This window comes from Temnothorax americanus, unplaced genomic scaffold, assembly GCF_048541705.1.
Source record: "Temnothorax americanus isolate GAGA-0224 unplaced genomic scaffold, ASM4854170v1 Scaffold16, whole genome shotgun sequence".
NCBI classification, from domain to species: domain Eukaryota; kingdom Metazoa; phylum Arthropoda; class Insecta; order Hymenoptera; family Formicidae; genus Temnothorax; species Temnothorax americanus.
The window spans coordinates 2324116-2347740 of NW_027509297.1; the positions used below are offsets into that span (position 1 = coordinate 2324116).

The window sequence follows — 23625 nt, forward strand, 5'->3', positions numbered from 1 at the left end:
AGCTTACAAGATTAAGATTATCTAAAGTCTAAAGCATAGAGATTACTTAGTTCTCACCAAAGTTATACCAGCTTCCATTCGTAATGAAAAGTATTAAGTATACTAGAAGAAAATAACGTTGTTTTTTAACATTTTTATTAAATGTGTCAAAAAAATCACTCTTTTAATACAGATTTAATACAGATAGTAATAGTCATATCTTTTTCAAGAATATCGGTACTTATAAGTACACTTTTTATATTTTGTAAATAATATTCTTTACCTTTTCTCTCTCTCATTTAAATAAAAAATATTTTTAAGTTGCTTTTAAGATTTTTTTATTATCGCTAAACTTTTTTCCAACTGACAATGAGTAATACTATTAGGATCTTAGAGAAAGCGATTAATTTAATCAATCTGACAAAAATGAGATGTATAGGAGAAATTTTATTTGACGCAATGTTTTGCTGCTTGAAACAAATGAGAAAGAAATTGCTTTATGGCAATTATTATGTTAGATTAAATTTGTATTAAAAGATTGATTTTGATACACATTCGATAAATTTGTTAAGAAACAATATTATATATATTTTATCTCTCTTTCTATCTTTCGCAGCCTTTCCATCTCTCGTTCTTTGATTTAATATTTAGCGGTCAGGACATGACCAGTTTCAGGCGTTTTAGCGTCGACGCGCGACGCGAATAATTTGGCCTGTGTGATATCCTTCGCACGGCACGGCACGGCACGCAGGTGTAAACAGCTTCCGAGGATCTTCGCCGTCGCGGTACGGGACGCGACGCAGCCTCCTGCAGGCTCCTCGCGTCCACTGGAGCCTGCTAGGACACAGCCGCGGCGTCCTCCGTGGCGTCGTCGCCGGCGTCTCTGCGTGGGATCGATCGTAGAGCCGAGGGTGGGGCGGCCGGAGGGGCGCGTCATCGAATGATAGCACTCATTCGGGCTGATGGCCGTTTGGGGAAGAGGGTTGTCTGGTACCTCCGTAACCCGGAGGTGGTGCCGCGTAAATCTCGAGAGAGGGGTGGAAGTCGGCGTTACCGACACGGGGCGGTGTTTCAACCCCCGTTCTCGTCCCGGGGATGTTCCAGCCGCCGGCGAATCAGCTCCCGCGGCGTCGAGGTCCCCCCACGGAAACGCAACCCCTGCGAGTCAGCCACGGCCACACCCACGCTCCTACCCGCGGCACCGGCGGTTATTGAATTAAGCTTATCATTTGATTTTGAGGAGACCCACCAGTCGGTCGTACGGGGCGCTCTTAAGCGGGCCGGAAAACTTCTTCCTATCCGCGGTGTAATCGCAATAATTTGATATCGCTGATCCGATTACGCGTCATAAGCCGCTATCGAGGAACCCAACCGGCGGCCCGGCACGGTTCCCGGTTCCCTCGCTGAAGCGTCGCGGACGAGAGAGCGGCGTGCCGCTCCTACCGCTCGCGTCTACCCGGGGTCCGCGGACGAGCGGGCCCAAAGAGTACGCGCGGGTACAAACGGGCCCGGATAAGCCGTCGCGCTTACGTGACCTTCTATAAATCTCATTCGTCGCATTCGCCGTCACATTCGCACGTTTTCGCGCAGCGAGTGTCTCTTTTTTTCTCGTAAAGTTTGCAAGGGACATTGTATGTACATCCTACCTATATCTCCGGACAATACCAATGTGTCAGACGTCGTGACTTTTAACAGCCGGTCGTCGATTTTTTTTTTGACGGGTGCGCGTCATTCAAGGCTAACACGCGTGCGGTCCCTCACGGTCCACCGGAGTGCGAAGAAACGACTCTCCGAGCACCAAGTGTCGTCGAAGTAACGCGCAAAGTGGATTTACTTGCAGCCAGGCCCGCGGCATTATGGACTACTCGTATCTGAATCAGGCCGCGGCCGCGGCAGCGGCCGGTTTCGAGGCCTCCAGCTGCGCCTTGGCCGCCGGCGAGATGCAGTGTAGTTACGGGGACCTGAGCTCGTGCTCGCAGATGAGTCAAGCGGCGTATCGTTACACCGCGGCACGGGCCGCCGGGTATCCTGGTAACGCGGCCGCTGCCGCCGGCGCCGCGGCCGGCGGCACGCCGCTGACGGCCCATCACACCGCCCACCCCCATGCCCACACGCACCATGGGGCCCATTCGACCCCCTGCTCCGTAATGGCCGCCAGGTCCCAGGAAGTCCATCGGCACGCCGCCTCCATCTTCCCGTCGGCCATCAATCTTCAGAGTGAGTGACGTTTGAGCGTATTTTTCAGGTGCTCAATCGTTGGAGCTTTTGATTAGTGTAACTTTCGGGTAATTCTCGAATTATGTAATTGTTAAATCTGTAATTGCTACGATGGAATCGAAACTCGAGTCCAAATGTTTTGTCTTACAATTAGTTCAACAGTATCAGGAAGATTTGATGTGTGTGGCTGTTTTTTTATTTTTTTAGATAATTGATTTTATTTAGAGCTAATTTATTCTATCGCGTTTTAATAACAAGTTCTTCAACAAATTTGGTGTCGACTTTTCTTCCACGATGAGACGTCGATAGTTCTTGGAATAGGAAATAGTTCGTTGATTGGAGACGTGGATAAGCAAACTCAAAAGAAATACGAAATATTTAAATGCAAAAGAAGAGTCTTAAAGGAAAGTGTAACAATTTATTTCGTCGTGCAATAGTTGGCGGATCCGCGCGACCGAATCTTTCTCCGTGCTTCTTCTGATTGCTCTCTATGCTCGAAGTCTCGTTAGGTCGCCTAATTCTCTCTCCTCTCCGAGTATCGCTTCTCGTTAGAATAGCCAAAGTTGTTTGTAATTATTTCGAGCCTATATTCGAGGACGCATTTTTGAGAGCTTTGTAAATCTATTTAGTTTATCTACGTGTTCATCAATTCGCTTCGTCGTTTGTTCCAACGTTTCCGACTACAGAATAATGAAGAACTATGAATGAAGAACTTTCTTTGTATTAGAATATGACTACGCAAATAGATATTCAAACTTCAGTCTTTGTTTAAATTTCAAGAAAATTTTATTGAGAAGTTTGGTTCGACATTCAATTAAGTAGAGCTATTATTAATTAAAAATAGGATTGTGTTGAGACATATTTGTAATATTTACGAAATTTTTTTCGACAAAAATTTACTTTATAAATTCAGAGAATTTGTTTGTTATTAAAGCAACATGGACATATATCGCGTAATTATTCATGTTTTTGTGAAAAAAGTCATAAATATTTTATATACATAAAATGTACACAATCTACAATTATATACACATAATACGCTATATGCAAGTAATTTAAAAATAAATTAGTTGAAAATAAATTAGTTAATAAATTAGTTGAAAAAATATCAAAATATTATGAAGTATCATAAAGTTATCAGAAAACTTAAATTACAGTTACCTCACATATGCTTATCTAATTATTTAATAATTAAACAAAGCATTTTAAACATTCAGCATAATTATTATTATCGTTTATTTATATTAGAATATTTAATTTGCGACTTTAAGTCTCCCTATGTCGTTTTGGATAGATCAAGTTTGCAAATCCAAATTAATAAATAATATCGAAGAATATTATATATTAACGTCTATCATGTTATCGTATACTAAGATATTAACATTATTCATAACAAATAAATAATTCATAATTCCGGCTTAACAAGAACATGGCTTAACAAGAGCTCCTTTATCCTCGCGTCAATCCGTCGGTCTATGAACGCGCGACGCTTTGTTATGTTTGTTCCGGCGATTAAGAAGGGGCTAAACATGTCACACACGAGCATAGGGAGCTAAGCTCCCTGCGCCCTAGTTGATAATTGATCTCGATTGAATTCAACATCACACATGTTGTTCCGATGTGGTGCGCGCAAGAATGTCACGCGGATATATTATGCAACGCAGTATCTGTCATGCTTCAATTAACGTTTTATGAACTCACTGGAGGCGATAGAATTATAAATGTATCTATAATACCAAAGCGAAACTGTCCTAAGGATATCAGATGTGATATCAATCGTACAAAATAAAAGCTTTCGGATATATCTTCAGCATGATTATTCGAGGATTTTAGAAAATAAAAATATTTGTCTCTAAAAACATGAAATTTAAATTATTTTGATATGAATTTTTCATATAGTAATAATTTTAACACATATAAAACACATGTATATTTTTTCGAGAATAAAAATATATGGAGATATAAAGATTATATAATAAAGATATACGATAAATATATTATTGAAGGAAAGTTAATTCCTCCCTGTTTATTCTGCTAATAAAATTTTGTACTTTGTATAAAACAAATAACTGGAAGTGCGATATATATTCCCATCATAAACGTTACATTTACCGTTATTGGTATGATTACTCATATTTTTGTTACTTTATCTTTTAATATGTATAAAGATTGTTTCTCTTGATATTTATGACGCGACAAAATAAAGATCCATGTTTTCTTCGATGTGTTTTGCGCTGTGTTTCAATTAATAATTCATTTTGCAATTATTGCTGTTATTGTTATTGCATAACGAATGTGGACTCGTGTTTCAAACATTGTTTCTTATTATCTTTTTTATCACCGCATTGCGATCATTATTTTTATTTTTGTGCTAACGTTCTCTACATTTCTAATTTCCAGGCGGTTTGGGATATAAAGCTTACTCAGGGCATGACGGCCTCGCGGAGAAGAGAAAACAACGTCGGATACGAACGACATTTACGTCAGCTCAACTGAAAGAATTGGAACGTGCATTTCAGGAGACGCATTATCCAGACATTTACACCAGAGAAGAAATCGCTATGAAGATCGATCTGACGGAAGCTAGAGTGCAGGTTAGTCTGTTCTTATTGTTTTTCGCAATTCGTTATTTTTGCCTAAAGTTTTTAATGACCAATTTCCGCACAATATTTCTTTATCCCGAAAGTTTGAATTTAATTATCTCAGAGAGAAAAAGAGATCGAAATAATACTCTTATTCGTCAATATTGTATCACGAATATGATGTTTCTTGTAAAAATCTAACTAATGAGCGCTAATACAGAACATTTGATATAAAATTAATTTTTAAGAACCGAGCATTTGCGCAATATAAACAATATACGATGATTAAAAGAATTTTTAACGGCTATTATAAGGAAAGAACACATTTTCTTTATACGGTTTATACGTACATATATAATTTTGCATTGCATATCGCGCACTTTGTTTCATCTGCGAAAAGAGAGGGTTGTTGACGGAAAGTTGAGGGTGAGTTCGCAGAAGTGTAGTGTAATTACATTACAGACTCCATTTTCGTTTTCATGGCTACCTGCGAGTCGCGAGCTGATGGATTATACTGTCTAATACGCATGACGGATTATCATGAACAAAAGATAAACGACTTAAGAATTGTACAAACATTATTGTAAAATTATTCCTCCGTACGTATATGAAATTACGCTTACGTAATATTTTGGAACTCTTTTTCGCCATTGAAAGCAGCAAAAATATAACGTTAAACGACGACTGGCGATTTCTTTTTGCGAAAAAATTTCTTTTTCTTATATTTTATTTATGCGATAATTCTCGGAAATTTGATTTTAGCATAATTTGGAGTTCCAAACGAGATGCATGAGAGCAATTCCCAATTTACTTTATACTATTTAATTGGAGATAAACATGTTAAATATTCTTCAGTGTGACAACTGAGTTCAAGAAAATTGTTCTCATTTTCCGCGATTTGATTTCTACCATTTTCGCATCATTATACATGCATAAATCAAAGCGTATTTTTAAGGTATGTTGGATGTTTTCGAACTACTAAAACTATCTTCAAAAATGCTGACTTCTCGAGAATATTTTAAGTCAACTTTTTATTAAAAATTGTTTTGAGAAACTGCATCTCGTAATTGTTTAATTCCCAATATTGACAACAAAAATTACATGTGCTTGTTATATTAAATATGCTTATCAAATTCTCGCGTTATATTAATCGTAATGTTTATTCTAAGCAAATATAACTCAAAATCGAACAGTCACATTTCATGCTAATTGTAAGAGTGCAAAGGAAACACGGAAATATTACATTAAATAAATCCAAACTAAATTGTTAAATTATGATTTATACAAAGTTGGGATTTTTTTATTTATTTACATTATATGAACTTCATATTGACCAACTTTGAGCATTACTTGTACATAATTTAAAGATCAATATCGCGACAGCAGGACAATTGCCGTTTTCGTTTCTCGTCGGATACTCTGATGTACGGTAAAATCGGTAAAGTTTTATGCGAGATAAATTTACACGATCTCTCTTAAGAGCACGTTAAGATCGGGAGCTATCTGTCACAGCTCTTCTTCGCCGATTTCCCTCTACTCGCTTCTCGCACACGCATCCGTGACGTTATACCTGGCTCGCGCTGGAAAAGACGCAGGTGTCGCGGGGAAGGACAGGTGAGGTACATGTACGGTAACGCGATTAGACAGCTCCCCAGACGCTAACGGGTCCTAAAGTTAGACTTCCCGACTGACGTGCATCACTTAGCGCCGCCGAAGTACCTTCTCTCCGCCGAATTTCATTCAGATTATCTAGCGCGGACGAGAAGCGCGGACGATTTCATTGGTTTCGGGGCTCGTAGGAGGGAGGCAATAAATTTAATCTTATCTCTGAGACGGTGTAGGCACGGATTAATATAACGCTCGCCATCGACGATCACGATATTATTACACGGCGAGATTAGAGATGGCGATTCGACGACTGTTGCACCAAATCGCTCGCTATTTGCGGCGACGACTTGATATTCCAACGCGTATAATCCACTTTTGCACGACGGGCGCGATTATCTTGGCGACGGCAAGTTACTTAAGCTGCCGTTAACCCCTCGACCCTACACTCCTAATCATTGCAGCTGTGTTGAGCATCAGAATATGAAAATCTATATAGGTGTAAATTTTGGGTGCATCTATATTTGAATCAAACTTAACGTTTTCTTTCGTGGAATACCTCATCTTTATTTATCATTCCTTATAAAAAGGACTAGTATTTATTAATATTATTATATTATTAATACACTGAGAGAAATTTAAGTGACAACAAAATTTGATTTGCTGCGAGTAGCAAATTTTTTGCTATTGCAACAAAAGGTTTGATACTATTGCTAAATTAATTAGCTCTCGCAGCAAACCAAGTGTTTGTTGTCCACTATAATGACAAATGATTTGCTAATACAGCAAAAAATTTCCCTCAGTGTACTATCAAAATTATATGTATATACATGTAATGTACATAACTTATAAATCAATAAATAGATGTTTAAATATTATTATTATTATTATTATTATATATTCACTTTGATTAAACACATTTCTATGTTCTCTTATATTTAAAGTTTTTATATTTTTTTATAATCTTCTTTTTATGTATTTTATATATTTTCAGTATCTCTTGATATTTTAAGTAACGCTAGGAAGATGCCAAGTTGTAGAGTTTTATTATCCAAGGTTAAGGCAAGCAAAATATATGCTTGACCATTCGTCAGGTCTTAATATTGCTATGATCTGCAACTTATTTATGTTACATATTGCGATTAACAAAATATTTGGAGAATGTATTTAAAAAAAATTAACTGTTTTTTTTATTATTGCTAATGTGGAAGTTCATTAAATTGGCGTCCATTGAAAAATCGCAGGAAAATATTTCTCAATGGTCTTTGAACTTTCTAAGTGGAAATAAAGCTATTCAATATCTATCTTAAGAAGAGTGAGAGGAGGAACCATTTCTGGGACGCCGATATTCAGCATAAAACCTGCGTACTTTATTTTTACGAGTTCCTTTTTCTATTCGTACGAAGATTCACATGCACCCTCTCAATATTTTTAAATATCCTGTATCTATTTAAATCCTTTTTATTTCTTATTATTCTCTTTTGCGATTTTCTTCTTCTTCTCTTACTTCTATATATACTATTTCTTTAAAAATTTTTAATATGATTACACAATTTCTATTCCATCTTCCATACGAGGCGTATTAAGAATTTTCTTTTTAATTTGAACTCTAGGGCAATTTGACCGAAATAGAACGCGATTAAAAGCAACCAAAAAGATTTCCTCGTAAATATTAATCTCATCCGAATGCCGATTATGCCGCGTTATGCATCATCGGACGTGTTCGCGTATCATGAACGAGGACCGCGCGATAATGAAGCGCGAGATAACTATTAATACTCTAGTAGTTTGCGGGTTCGCGGCGCGACCGCCATCTCTGGTGAGGTTTATCCTCCCGCGGTGGGGTAAGAGTCCTTTGTCTGCTCGACTTTGCCCTCCTCCATTCTGACAGGACGTACGGTCCCTCAAGAGTTTCCCTCGTCCCTTCATCCGTGATTCGTTCGTTCGCTACTGCGAGCTTACCCTACCCCCTCGCTGTCTTCCAACCCTCCGATTCAACCCCGTGCGCCCCTCCGCCCCCATCCCTCTCGGAGGCCCTCCATCTCGTCGATGGCGGCTGCTCGATAAAATTTCCTCCCTCTCGCATCGCGAGAGTCATTGGCTTCCTCCGTTCGCCCCCTCTAGCACATCCTGCTTCCCAGGATACTTCCTAATCGGCTGCCATTACTACCCCTATTTTCTCTCGCTATCTATAGTTTCACTTAGCGCGAAGTATAAATTAAGTTACGCAGGAATGTTTCCGTTAACTCTTTTCCTCGAACATTATCTACCATTATTTCTCCTTCTTCATATCTCATTTAAGATACTTCCTAATCAGCTGCTATTATTATCTTCATCTTACCTCTCCACTTTTATTTAGCGTCGTATAAATTCAGTTATACGGATATGTGTTCGATAGAGCTTTATCCCGAAGAGCTTTATCCATCTTTATTCTTTTCCCTTCATTTATCCGTAATGCAGCCTAATCAGCTGCTATTGTTTCTCTGCTATTTCTATATTTTTTTGTTCTTTAGAGTTTTACTTAGCCTGAAATATAAAGTAACATTTCTGTCGACTCGACAATGCTTAAATCTAACGGTAATAAATTAGCGTAAACATTTTTTTAAATCGCGTGTACCTACAAAGCAAGTTTTATTTTTTATTTTTTAAAGTATCGTTATCGAAAAATCCTGGATTGTTTTGAATTCGTAAATATATCAAACTAGATGAGTCACACGTCCAAATTTAACATTCTCTTCTCGACCATTCGAATATTAGTTCACACATTCTCGTTTGTATTTAGGATATATGTATAGTAATATCGCACTATTGCTGCTATTTATTTGAATTGTTATATAAATTGCAAAGTACGCTATTATTAATAAAAAAGATTTAAAAAATATAAATATTTACTACAAATGGAGATGTTATTAATTTAGCTTACTGGTCGTAATAGTTAATAATTAAATTTTTTTCGACGTCATGATTATTAGAACATGTTTTATATTTTGTCTCCAGCTTCGCAAATTTGTCAATGATGCATTTACAGCAAGCACAGCATGTTTAAATTTCGTTTAAACGTTCTTACTAACATAAGTATCGATAAAACACTGTTTTGCGTTTGTAACTATCTATTACTTTTTCTCACTTTTATATTAATCATATAAGAAATACGAAATATACCATTGCACGTTACACAAATTAATGTATTGCAATTATTGAGCTCATTTTTATCCACAAAGCCTTAATCGAATTTAATAATACAGTAGCCAAAAGCATAACTTCAAAGTATCCGTTTCGCGCTATATTCTTAGTATACAAGTTTAGCAATATGCTTATTATTCTTTTCTCGCCTCTTTTAGCAAACTCTATGAAATTTAGATATTGAATTTCGCATTTATGAAATAACGCAAAACAAATATAATGCCGCCACGTTCGATAAAATCGATCGAACGTAATTATGGTGGTGAAACGCGGCAGTACGCGCACCTTAAGAAGAGATAAAACGCGCTGGATCGTATTACTTTGCAACAACAGAGAGGCCGGTTCTCTAACGGATATCGGAATTCTAGTTGGCAGCATTAGGTAGGGAGCGCATAACTAAGTCAGCGTGCTATTGATAGTCGAGATTTTCTCGGCGCGCATGTGTTACACCGCGTAGAAATATCCCGTCTCTCGTCGTTGGCGCGGCTGACGTCGATAAAAATATCCGAAAGATGATTGAATTTGTAACACTATCCGTTGCATTATGCAGCGGCTATAACTTGATCGTCGCGCGTGAGATCGACTGCTCGCTTCGCGGTACCGAAAACGGCGAAAAAAGAGTATCTCTGTATAATATAAATGACATTTTCGACGGATGTGACGTATAGGAGTATCGGAAAGAATATCGAGGTATGATCACGGTAACCGATATCAATATCATAAACGCAAATTTGGAAAACTTTATGGGAATTTAGTAGTCACTGCGTCGCTGTAATGTATGATACGAATAATGGCGTTTTAATAATTTGAACGTAGCTTATACGAAATAGTACTAGGACACATAAATAAAATAGCTTGTTTCACAATATTTATTTACTGTTTCTAAGCGCAAGAAAAATATAGTAAGTGAAAATTGACCGATATATGAGAATAACACAAATAAATAGAAATATGCCTTATCTGATTGGGTCCTTATTGAAACTTTGTGTCTAATATTTTTGCGTGAATTTACATTTTTCCGCTGAACAAACTACACGCTAATTATATGTTGGTCTTGAAACACAGTGTCAAACTCTGAAGCTGAAATAGTAAATTCGCATAATTAAATTGATAATCAATTTAATAATAATGATGCTAACAAGCATATACATATGCCTAGTAACCGAATTGGTAAAGAAGCTCGTTCCAAATAAGAAAGTCTAGGTTCATACACTGGTTGAGATGATATTGTTCATCCTTTGCTGTTTTAAATGTGCTTATCAGTATCATTATTATTAAATTTATTATCAATTTAATATTCCCGTTTCAGCTTGAAACTAATTTGCTGAGCGAAGAAGTGTATATAAATTTACGCAAAAGTATTCAGCTAAATATTAAGCATAAAGATCGAGTCGCTGACCGAAAAAATACATATCTAGCATTTGTATTATTTTATATTGTTTATATTTTCTTATTTTATTTCCTTATTTTGCCAGTTCAATAACTTGTATATTTATTAAATAGTTTTATAACTTTCTCTTATTCTCTTTGATATTTTTTCGAAATAAATAATTCGAATTGTTTTATGTAATTCAAAATGTAGTCTATCGGCAATTCTATTGAAACTATATCGGTATTAAATAAAATTTGCCTTAAAAGTAATATTTAGGTATGTTAACATGAACAAAAACTCTCTCTCTCTCTCTCTTTCTAAAATTTCTCTTTCTAATAGAATATTATTGCCAGCAACAACTTTACCCGTTCTATCTGAGAAATTCGCTCGGATTAGCGCTAATATTTTATTAATGATATTAATGCCCTTTATTGTGCAATATTGATAAATCAACTCGGCACATGGTTCGCATATGCAACGCTGTACTAAAATTATCATGCCTTTCGTCGAGATTATTACTTGCACTGTCAGAAGCAATTTTTGATCGAAGATGCGTTTAAAAAACATGTTACTCGTTTTGACACTCATGGATAACAGTTTTGCTCGTTCCAAATGGAAACGAATATCGAAGCGAGTTTAGAAACGATCGCGATATTCGAAACCACTTCACGAGAAAAATTTGTTATCCATGATGAGGCAATTAGTATTCTGTAGATTCAATTCCTCTGATTACTGTTCGAAAAGCATGTAACGGTTACGTCACATTTGTTCTTTCGAATAGATTGTAATTTCTCATTCATTCCTTATCGTCGTTTTCATAATCGCATTAAATTCATGCATCAGATTCATTCTTCTGTTCAAGAAGAATATATAAAGATAGAAACTCTGCGTTTCTGATTCTTTCATATATGTTTCCTTTTTTTAATTTTTCCTTTATGTTTTTAATGTGGAAAAAGAAAAAAAAGGATCAAAATTGTTAAATTATTGCTATAAATTCTAACGTACTGCTAAATTATAGTTATCATATTGAAAAAAATGTATGTCTTTTATATGGATAATTTTCTTCTTTTATTTCTCAGGATCGCTGGATGATATCGATCGTTCTCATTCCATGGCGTTGTATTGAAATATTTATTAGCTTTAACGCGTCTCTCTGCTCAATTTTATGCATAATAAAATATGCATTTCAGTCATTAAAAATGTTCGCCTCCAAATGAATCACGAATCCCCCTCCGCGTTTTATTCTAGTCGCGTGATATATGCAAGGTTCCTTAAGACCGGCGATCTCGGCTCATCTGTCTTCGAGAAAAGGCGGTCGTGAGTCATTCGGCGATTGAATTATACCTGCGGGTCCTGCTCCACGTTTCCATCTTCCGCGCTGGTTATCGGCGATGAACGTGGCGCAGGATTAATCAACGCTGACCCATATCTTCTCCCGATTGGACCAATGCCATGCAACAGAAGCTGCACACAAAAGGGACGACGGGTTTCTGATTAGCAGTGAATTTGTGCCTGTCGGTTTAAGGCCCGTTCATACAACTGATGCGTCAGTCATGTCGCTGCATCAGGCATTCTAACATATAGCCCCGCGCGCGATATCTCTTAATTAAAAGTACTGTATAAAATATAAACAATTGAATACGTGAGACTTTTGTACAAAAGGAAGTTTCAAGTTATACATATTTAAAATATACTTTGCAAAAAAGAAACAGAAAAATAACAGAAAGATATATTTTAAATAAAGCTTAAAAATAAAACGCTTGCAATATTAAAATAATAATAAATAGCGAATGCAATTATTCACCTTTAACAGACGTAAAAACTTACACTCTTGGCGAAAAATTTACTAATCTTCACTTACTAGATAGTGAAGTTTACGCAAACGATTAAAATAAATTATAATAAATTAAACATTTTGCATTACATCATTATTGTATTGTAATTGCGATGAGCTTTATGTGAACGATACTTTATGTACTTCGTGTTTCTTACATCGTTACACCACATGTCCCATTGACTACGGACGCCTCGGCCGTCGCGTGGCGGCACGCTTCGCTACTCTGAGTCACATGTCATCCAGTATAAATTACAATTCCATTAACGCAGTAGAGCAGCGGAGCTGTGCATAATACGTTCCAAACCTGATCACTCTATCTCTCTTTCTCTCTCTCTCTCTTTAGATTGGGATGTCAAGTGCGCGGGATGTAATATTGCGAAGGGAGCGAGGCGGCAATAGCGTCCCGATATGGGACAGGCGATTGAAGTTGTGTTTTTCGCCGCTAACAAGATTAATATTCACCCGCGGGCATGTATATATCGTTGCGCGAAACGTGGGTGGAAAACACGGGCTTTCGGAAAGATCGGCTGCGGTATTTTGTACCGGGTGAACGACATTTGTCGATGGCATTAATTGACTGGTATTCGTGAAAAAATAGTTGAAATTCCATTAAAGAAAAGTTCACTTGAAATTAAAACCAAAAGAAGTAAAGTTTTCGGAGATATTTTTCTAAAAAAGTGTGAGATGCTTTTGCAAATAAAAATATACTAATATTATTTCATGTTTGTACACGAGAGAGATAGATGCATGTCGGAGAATGCTTTTACAGTGGTAATGTTTCATGAATAATAGTTAATTATTGAAAATGATATAATTGTATATCGTTTACGTGTGTTCGAAAAATACAATATTAAAAGTAACATTAACAGATTACAGAACTCTGTTATAATATATTCTGCGATTAGTTTTACCGAATAACTCACGATATTATTAAATTTTTTATCAATAAGTAATTTTATTTTATAATACATATTAATGCTACATATACAATAATTAATTACAACAAGATTATTGCTTGTGTACGATACAGTACGCAAATAAAATGTGAGATTATTTAACACTGTAAATTAAAAGACTGGGGGTAAATTAGGATTTTTGAAAAAGAATAAAGTAACTACTAATCAAATACAATTTTATTTTTTTAATTAATTTTTTAGGAAAATCCAATTCTCAGAATTAAAAATAATGAAAACAATAAAAACGATAATTTTTTAAAGATAATATATAGCATAGTTATATTAAGTAAAAAATATAAGATTAAACAGTCATAATATAATATTTAACACAGATAGAAAACGACCACACCAATTAATAAAAGTTTTAATAAAAATACTCAAGCTGTAATAGTATTGTAAATACTAGAAACTGAAATATACAAAGTACAAACGATAGGAATCAAGATATAGATATAGAAACATCTTTCCATCGTTCAATTGATTGATACTTGAACTTCGACCTGCTCATCTGAAGTGAGCGTTCGGAGAGATGAAGCTAAAAGTCGGACAGGGCAATCTCGAGACCTCGGGAAGTACGACCGGCGCAGTCGAAAAATCAACCTGAATTTCCTTCCATCCCTCGATGGTATACGTCGCTGTCAAATGAAACAAGACGCGACGTATCCCCTCTGTGTCTTGCGGGGAATGAAGGACAGAGACGAGCACACTCGCGATTAAGGGTTTGTTCTCGAAGGGAAGAGAGAGATCCGAGAGGGTCTCGGGATAGGAGGCCGAAAAAGAAGGAAGCAGAAAGAGGGAAGAAATCGAACGACGGAAAAAGAAAGCGTAAGTGAAAGAGGAGGGATGAACGCTAGGAAACAAGAAAGGTTCCTGAAATAGAAGGAGATGTGAAATCCAAAGGATGCCGGTAAAAACGATATAGAAAGAGAGACGGCTTTAAGAGTTACAAGATAAGAGATGGAGAAAGGGAGACTTTAAGGTGGTGAGAAAGAAAGAAAAAGAGAGAGGCATAAAAGAAGAATGAATACTTAGAATGAGAAGCAACTATAAGGTAAAGAAGAATGCGATGTCTAAGGGATGGCAACGCAGACCGGGAGAGAAAGAGAGACCGAGATGGAAAAGATGAACAAAGGGTGGGTGGGGGGGTAGGTGTAGGGCTGGGAACGAGAGACGATTCCAGGAGTCGAGGGGTTGCTGCAGTTGGTGGCACAGAGGGATGAAATGGGGAAAACATTCGCCCGGGCTCTGGCGGCTGGTGTCGGGGGCGGCTGGGCTGATACACAAGGGGCCCATGCCAGAGTGTGCGCCGGTAATTGCGAGCTCTATGTAGATCCACTTACAGTGATTAAAAACTGTCCTGCTGGGTATCATCCGTGGCGGAACGACGCATCAAGGACGTCGGAAAGGGGGAGAGGAGAGGAGCAACGACCAGGATGCGCGCCGCCAAGAATAATTCCGTCACGTCTCGCCCAGCCACGTCATTTCGCCCGGACAACAATCTCACGTCATTCTACAATTATTACTGTTCGACTGCTATAATCGAAGAGACGCGGGTATACTTTCTTCGTGACACTTTTCGAATTAAGTACGACGCTTATCGTTACATTTAATGTAAAGCGATCTAAAAGTAGAGCATTATTTTAGTCAGAAATATGGAAATTGTTAGCATCCTTAAAAGAAATAAAAAAAGACTTTAGATTTGACCTTTTCCAAAAAGACTGGTTCAATTTGACGCCAATTTAAGTCTTTTATTAATAATTTTTATTAAAATGTCGCGGCAGTTTTTTTTTATGTGGATGTAAACGAATTTTTGCGAGATATAATTAAAACGTGCAATCAATGTGTAGCTGTATGTATATTCTATATGAAAGTGAAAAGAGAGAGAGAGAGAGAGAGAGAGAGAGAGAGAGAGAGAGAGAGTGCGAAGTTGATCAGATCTAATATAATCACTTTTCTTGTACTCTGTCTTGTTATATGTACTGTATGCGGACTGCAGCGATTCAGACTTTCAATTAAGGAAATAAGTTTAGGGTGAACGCGCATCAGCCTGCCATCTCAGTCTTAATTACGGTCTGCTCCGTGTAGCACAGAGACATTCACTTTTATTGGTACGATCGTCGAAATGACTCCGTTACAAATTAATTAGATACATAAAACTTAATGACAGAACGAGAGAGAGAGAGAGAGAGAGAGAGAGATTGAATATTTTTTATCAAATTAATTTTTTCTCTTAATCATGAAACAAAATCATTCCACTTTACTATAGCCTATAGCAATAATCTTCTTTTAGCCAGTACAATAAAATAATATATTTGTTTTTGAAGTAGATGGAGAGAGCAATGTGAAAAATATTAAAGCATATTTTTTAAACAACATTATATATTACATATTTGATTATGAGGACAATTTTTATACATTTTCTTTTATTTACGAAATGTTTAATTAATTTGTCGTTTTTACTTTAACGGAAATTTGATTATATTGTTCTTTTCACATTTTTTTCTCAAACTTCAAATATCTTCCTAATTAAGTGTGAAGTTAAAATTTTATCAGAGGTTCATTTATATATATTACAGATTAGTACAGAATACTCCCTCGTTATACTCTCCACTTCAAAATTTTGCATATATGTTCAAATTCTATCGGAGGAACTAATCACGTTGCGAAATATATCTTGCCGATACCAAATTAGATCGGCCCGGGGTCAGAAAGCAACCGAGCGAAATCCGCGGTTAACTGGTTCGAGAAGGGAAAATCACGACGAGGCCTAAACGTAGGGTGAATCAAACGGATAAGCGTAGCGCAAATTGCACCATCGTGCGGTGCTTCTGTAGAATTCTTAATGCCTCGATATTTACTTTAATCATCGGCATCAACACAGCATCGAATATAGTCGTGACTTGATCAAACAAATATCGAGCATAAAAATAACTGTAACTGCTGTGAAAATCTGTTTAATCTGAATTAACGCAATCAACGCAAAATGTTAATATATTATTGAAACTATGTGTTCATGATTGTTACATCTATTATTGAAATAAGTAGAAATGTCTGTATGACTTCTATAATGTGTATTAAATAAGCGTGGACCATTTGAGAAATCTTCCAAAAAGTCATCTCTAATTATAGCAATGCACGTATATTTAATTTTAAAACGTAATTGTAACTGAATTTCTCATTAATATTCTAATTGTAGATAATAAATTAATTTAAAAAATCGATAAAATTAATATACATAAAATTAAGATATATTGTAACATTAATCCGGTTAAATAAAATACTACGCAAAAATCTAAAAATTTTATGAGAAAGTACATCATATATAAATTAAATATTGAATCGCAGTATTTGCTTATGAAAGAAAATCATCATCATATAATTGATTATGTCACTTTTTGAAGTGATTTGCTTGTTTAATCATAATGCAAAACCGAGGACGAAATTGAAGAAATCATTTAAATGCTAGTATTATCGTTACTTATTAAGAAACAAAGTTTGCATGAAGAATTTCTTAATATTCGTCGAACAAAATAAGTCAATTTGAAAATTAACAAGATAGATAATGGAAAATGTGAAAGGATGATAAAATAATAAAACAAAGTAAAGAGAGACGCATCCGCGCGCACACGGACAAGTATATCGAAGCGCATGATCGGAAAGGAGCGGAGGGTAGAATTCCCGTACAGCTCCCATATAAAGAGATGATTAAATATTTGTCCAGAAGGTGCTGGACATCTGTCGATATGCCTTGTTGCACTTTATTTTGGCGCGGTATATTTGTTTAACATTAACGCTACACGCGGGTGCGTGCGCGCTCTCTCACCCTAATTCGCCTCGTCGTCGTTGTCGTCACTTCGGCAAACAACGGCGCACATGCTATGGTCTGCTCGAGGTTTGGTCCGTGGCCAAATACGAATTATTAGCATTGTCTTTGGCACATACCGCGTAGAGCACATTCATGACAGTTGATAATTGCGAAACAACTTTTGCAAAATAATAAATAAACAACAGAATTGATCTTATATTCAAATTTGTATAGAAAAGCTTCAGAAAACCAATAAAATCTAATCTCTTGCAATTTTGTTGTTATTTTTTTTAGATGAAATATGTGTGAAGAAATTAAACATGTTATTGTTATTAAATACGCAATCGTCGCATGAAATGTCGATATAGCCCACATTAATTCGGATTTCATCCCCTTACATAGCATAAAACTTTCTAGCAGCTGTATCGTTATTTTTAAAAGAGTCTCCTCTTTCTTGAAAGATTTATGTATCAAAATTAAATCGATCCTTCTTGCTGGTCAGGCTCGATTTTGCATCTCGCTTCTGTTTTTCTCCCTTTTTTCCAATCAATGGCAGATCACGAAGAAACGCGATGCCAGGTGTAATCAATTTCGGATTAATTAGCGCGCGAGGGGGCTCACGGTGTTCGTCGCGTAGTTCAAATTTCGCGAAAAATCGCCACGCCGGTTACGCAACCGGCGCGCGACAACCGGCGGCGGCAGCAGCAGCAGCAGTAGCAGCTGATAAAAATCCAATAGCCCCAGTGTTTGCCAGCCGGAAAGGGCAATCACGTTCATCATGGTGTCCTGCGCTCCCGCCGCCGTGCGTCGCCTCCCGCCGCTTCTGCCGCCACCGCCGCCACTTCCGCCGCCGTCGCCGTCGCCGCGGTGCCACCCTCCGCCGCCCATCTCGCGTCCCTTCTAACCCCCGTGCAGTCTCCCCTATAGCTTCAACAACCGACAGCTCGAGGCAGTTACGTCCTACGAGCCCTGAACGTAGCCGCCCCTGGAAAATCCGGGGGTGGGATTCAACGTGCGCGCACGTTGAGGAACGGAACGGTTTAGGGAGTGACGAGGAGGGACGGAGATTGAAGGGGAGTTCGCCGCGCCGTAAGGGAGCCGGGGGCACGGTGGGGGCAGAGAGCGACGAGATAGGGGGATGAAGGGGGGGAATAGGGTGGATGAGCGGCACAGCACCACCGGTCAGATAAACGCTAAAGCAAATAAATCCGCTACTTTAACATGCAGGTCACCGCAGGTGTCTGTTTATTTTATTCGTTAAATATTTCATTTGGCCGGGGCTAGGGCCAATTACGAGCGCGCCGAACGGGTCCGGCCTCGCCGTTTCGCTCTGACGAGCCGCGCCGAAACTCTCTGACGCGCCTCGCGCGACAATTTCTCGTTTCGCGACGGGAAACGTAAAAACGTAATATTTGCCGTTCGCAGATATCGTAAACTTGAGTCCGGAATGAATTTCCAATATAGATTTTAAGCCATTTTAATTTCTGAATAAATTAGTAATTGTTTGACAATTACCGCGATTAAATAATAATAAAAAAATATGTATTTTAAATTGAACATCAACTTACATTTATCAACATCTACGAATTAAAAACTCCATTATACAGTTATTATAAAATCCTTGTGCAATTTTTAATCTATAACTTCTTTTCTCTGTAAATAATACAATTAATTTAATAACAAGATTAGAGTTGCAATTTGAAGTTGAGTATTTATTAAAAATAATCCATTTATGAAAATGTTTCTTAACAGGTAGATCGAAAGAGGTGGGTCGATTTCTTGGTCTCCTTCGTGTTCACTAAACTGATTTGAGCTCATTGAGTTTCTTTTTATGGGAACATGTTAAGATTATTACTCAATAATTTTATATTCAATAATCTCTCACTTTTTTTAGACCTTCAGATTAATATGATTCGATAAAATAATTATAATATGATTCGAAGTATTTTATTTTAAATCAACTGCAAAATGTAATGATAGAACTTCAGAATTGTATTTCGATTTATATACATAATGACGGTGAACGTGTTGAGAAGGAACAATCCCAAGAGAATAAACCCAAGAGTAAACCTAGAATCTTCAATCACTCTTCTAGCGGATTAAATTTTTCGTATATATAGAACATAAGTTATGAAAATTCAAATACTGCACAGAGATTTTACAATAGTCCCGTATGTCGGAAATTATGGAATTTAATTTTTGCGTAAGGATTTTATCATCGTTCTGTATCGGAAATCATTATTGTTACCATAATTATGCGTGATTTAAATTTGTAAGCATTTCTATACTTTTTTGTTAGACGAGTAATTTTATTACATTCATTTTCGTATTAATAAATAATCCGGGATAACTGCGGACAAATTTTTCTACTATATCTGGATATCTGCTTTTCAATAATGTAAGCACGAAAATTTCTTATGTACATAGATCATAAGAAATTAATTATGACTTTAACACCAATTCGTACGACTTCGACTTTTATTTAGCACTTGTAACTAGAGAAAATACTTATACACACAATATAAATTTTTAACAGAAGTCTTATTAATGTGTCAATAAAATTGCAACGGTAATCTAGCTTCACCAAATATCGTTCTCCATCGTTATTATATTACAATCCTATATTTGTAAGTTATAAACGAAAAACAAAGAAATAATATCTAAGTGGCTAAATAATATGAGTATATTGAGTACGATTATATCTTGAAGAAATATGCAGAATAATGGATTCGCGGATTATCTTTCTCTTATCTCTGCATAGCTTCGACAAACCATACATCAGGGAAGAAAAAAAAAAGAACAAAATCTAACGCCGTCGGACCTCGTATCAATGTTGCAGGTATGGTTCCAGAACCGGCGCGCGAAGTTTCGCAAGCAGGAGAGACTGGCCCAGCAGAAGTCCACGTCGCAGAGCGGCATCGGGGCCGACAGCGGCGCGTCCAGCCCCGTGACCGGCACCGTGAAGGCGGAGGGACGCTCGCCGAGGAGTCCGGCGACGCCACCCGGCGGCTCGAACAGCGTGCTGTCGTCGAACGAGATCAAGCCGATGGCCAACCAGAGCCTGGTGAACGTGAAGCACACCGCGGACGGCACCGGCGACGGCTCGCCCAACGTCCGGGGTAGCAGCGGCGGCGGCGGCGGTGCCTGGGGCTCCTGCAGTCCCAGGCCCTTCTCGGCGGCCCTGCCGCCCTACCTGTTAGACCCGCTGCCGCTGAAAACCGCGAACCTCTACTAAACCGTCTCTCCCGTTACCGGTCCGGCGGAGAGTGTAAATACAGAGAGCCGCCCGCTCGTCGATACGGAGACGACGCGCCGTTCAGGTTCAGGGAGGCGTCCAGGTTTTTTTCGCGGGCTTCGGTTCGCCGTCGCACGCGAAATTCATCCGTATCGTGCGGTATATTTAAGGACTCCGGTAAGACGCGCCGCTCACATATTTTTGACAAAGATACATTTAGGCAAGTCGGGAGAACGGGCAGAAGGGTGTGTCAGCTTGCTCGGAGGTAGCCGTCTGTTGAGATACATTCCGAAATTTGTGTGCACACACAAGACAGTGCGTTAAATGCCAATCATTGAAAAATTAAGAGTCGAGGTGAATGTAACTTAGTGAATTTCGATTGTGGTATCATTGTGCAGAGATTTAGAAGCCAATCGGATATCGTCTCTTAAGTTTGACAGAGAAATAATTCTTAACATCAAATATTTTTTAGCAGTTATATATTATAAAGCGTGTTATTCGTTCGTTCTGCATTCCTGTGATAAGTGTAAAGACATTTGAGTAACATATATATTTGAATAATATACATTTCCTTGATTTCTTTCCGATTGCTTTAATTTACACGTTGAAGTATTTGTATAGATAGAGAAGAAAAGAGAAAGAGAGAGTAGCGTACATTACACGTAAAATATTGTTTCTGTTGGTATAAATACTCTGTATTATTTAACAAAATAATTTTAAAGTAAAGCATAACTTGGGAAACGTTGTTTTAAAGCATCACTAACCAGATTGAAATCGAGACTACTAACCAAAATAATTGAAAAATAATATAAATGGATTTAAACTCGTATCGAAGATTCACATTCCGACTGATATCGAGGATAATAGAGTTTGTACAAGCGTTTGCTCTAAACGACAACTTTAATGTTCTCGAGAAATAAGAGTAAAACAGAATTATAGACTCTCTTATATATTGACTCATTCAATATGTTAAAATTCTAATTAATTTTGTATTTGTTAAGATTAAAACTTGAAAAAATAATGAAATTAATCTAAACGTAATATACTTGATATTAATCATAAAATTAGATATAAAAAACTTTTTTCTTTTAATTAAAAATTCATTCCATATCTTTTAATTTATCATTACATTCTTTTTAATATCTTGTTAATTTACCATAAATGATTTTCTTGGAAATTTAATAAATCAATAACTAATCTATTTGGAGTGTTAAATAGCACTATTGTGATCATTAAATCAATGTAAGGTAATCTTGAATTGAAAATCTAAATATATTGCATCATTTTTATTTAGTCGATTTGTAATAAGCATAAGGCAGGAAGATAAGCTTCATCCGAAACACTAATGTGATGAAAATGTTATTAGAGCATCGCTCTAACTCTCGTGGGACATTAAGTTTTCGTTTTCAGTATATGCTTTCCATTTCTATTATTTTCCGTCGACAATGCCAAGCTAGAATTAACACAAGAGGAACACAGCGTAGAATAGTATTCATAAAAGTACTATTAATCGCGCGATTAACTGGCCTAAACAAATTAGTTTATCGGGATTGATTTACCTAAGTAAATTATGCTTATTATCGCGAAAAATCTCTTACGGTATTTATTATGTGTATCAAGTAGCAAAAAAACATAGACTTCCACAGTAAAGTCCTTGACGCAAATCCTTGACCGAATGTACTTTGCACTGATTTAATGCGCAATTCCACAGCGACCTGTCGAATAATTAATTGATTAAATATTAAGAGCAGCGATCAATAGACAAAAAAGAGAGAGAGAGAGAGAGAGCGAAATCTTGCTTGGTGTCAAAATAAGAGTGACTCTCATACAAGAATTCATTTTGTTAAATCAAGGAAAAAGAATAATATTTCATAATAATATCATTGTGTCAATTGTTACACTGCATTTTGGAATTTTGACTGGAGATTTATATTTATCTCAACTAAAAAATATTTATATTGACCCTTTGACTGCCGATGACAAGAACTCTCGTCATTTTGGACTTTGCGTTCATTGCTGCGAAAATGCATTTTGTCGTCATAAAATATTCTGTTACATTAGAGTCGTTATGTGATTTTATCGCCGAAGCAAAGTGTAACTATGGGTTTTTGGGTGTGCTGAACGTGATTTTGAAATCATGTAAAAAAATTAAACAATTTTATGATAAAAGTTGTCATAATAGTTATGACAAACAATTTTTTTAAATCTGACTTAAAATTTGTCATCAGCTTCTATATAAACTTTCATTAATTTTCACGAATCTTTTGTTTTTTATATTTAAAGACCATTCGAGGAAAATGGTGTGGCAACCAAGGGGTTAACATTTATATTTTCCATGTGCAAAATGTCTATATTAGCCTAAAAAACATGGGAAACTGATAGCCAGTCCAAATCCAATTAAGATTGACACTTATTAACTATTAATTTGATATTAACTCTATATATTCTATTATAAAACCTCTGTTGCAAGCCTACGACATTGCAATTTGTTGAACTTCAATTTGGTAAATATGTAAATTTAGAGTGTACAAAACTCTACGAAGAAAGTCTTATATCAAGAATCGCTGTAGCGCGCGAGACGATTGATTCGCGTTAATTCGCAGATCGACGGAATTTCTTCTTAGAAGGTCCTTAAGATAGATACTTACATACCGTCCTGTGTGTCTCGTACCAAGAAGAGCGAAGGTACCTGTCTTATCACAATATACGATGGACAATTTCGGCAGTGGTCTGACTCGTTCGTCGTGTGCGCCGATAAACGAGCGCACCTCATTCTGCGTATGTATAGTTTATCGATTACGACTGAATCTATTTTATAGTGAGATGTATAAATGTACATTAGTTAAGACGAAAG

At 37.0% G+C, this 23625-nt stretch overlaps 1 protein-coding gene across 1 annotated transcript; it reads left to right on the forward strand.

The window, feature by feature from the left end:
- Positions 1–166: 166 nt before the first annotated feature.
- On the forward strand, positions 167–22868 carry LOC143895610 (uncharacterized). The gene is made up of 3 exons (XM_077402873.1): positions 167–2196; positions 4597–4790; positions 20376–22868. Exons 1-3 carry the CDS (start codon positions 1836–1838, stop codon positions 20769–20771), a joined length of 951 nt encoding a protein of 316 aa, XP_077258999.1. The 5' UTR covers positions 167–1835; the 3' UTR covers positions 20772–22868.
- Positions 22869–23625: the final 757 nt, after the last annotated feature.

Excerpts from the sequence above, each read along its gene's own strand:
- LOC143895610 (XM_077402873.1), top strand. The coding sequence starts at position 1,836 with ATGGACTACTCGTATCTGAATCAGGCCGCGGCCGCGGCAGCGGCCGGT. Across the intron at positions 2,197-4,596 it reads GTCGGCCATCAATCTTCAGA|GCGGTTTGGGATATAAAGCT; the intron begins GTGAGTGACGTT and ends TCTAATTTCCAG. Across the intron at positions 4,791-20,375 it reads TGACGGAAGCTAGAGTGCAG|GTATGGTTCCAGAACCGGCG; the intron begins GTTAGTCTGTTC and ends TCAATGTTGCAG.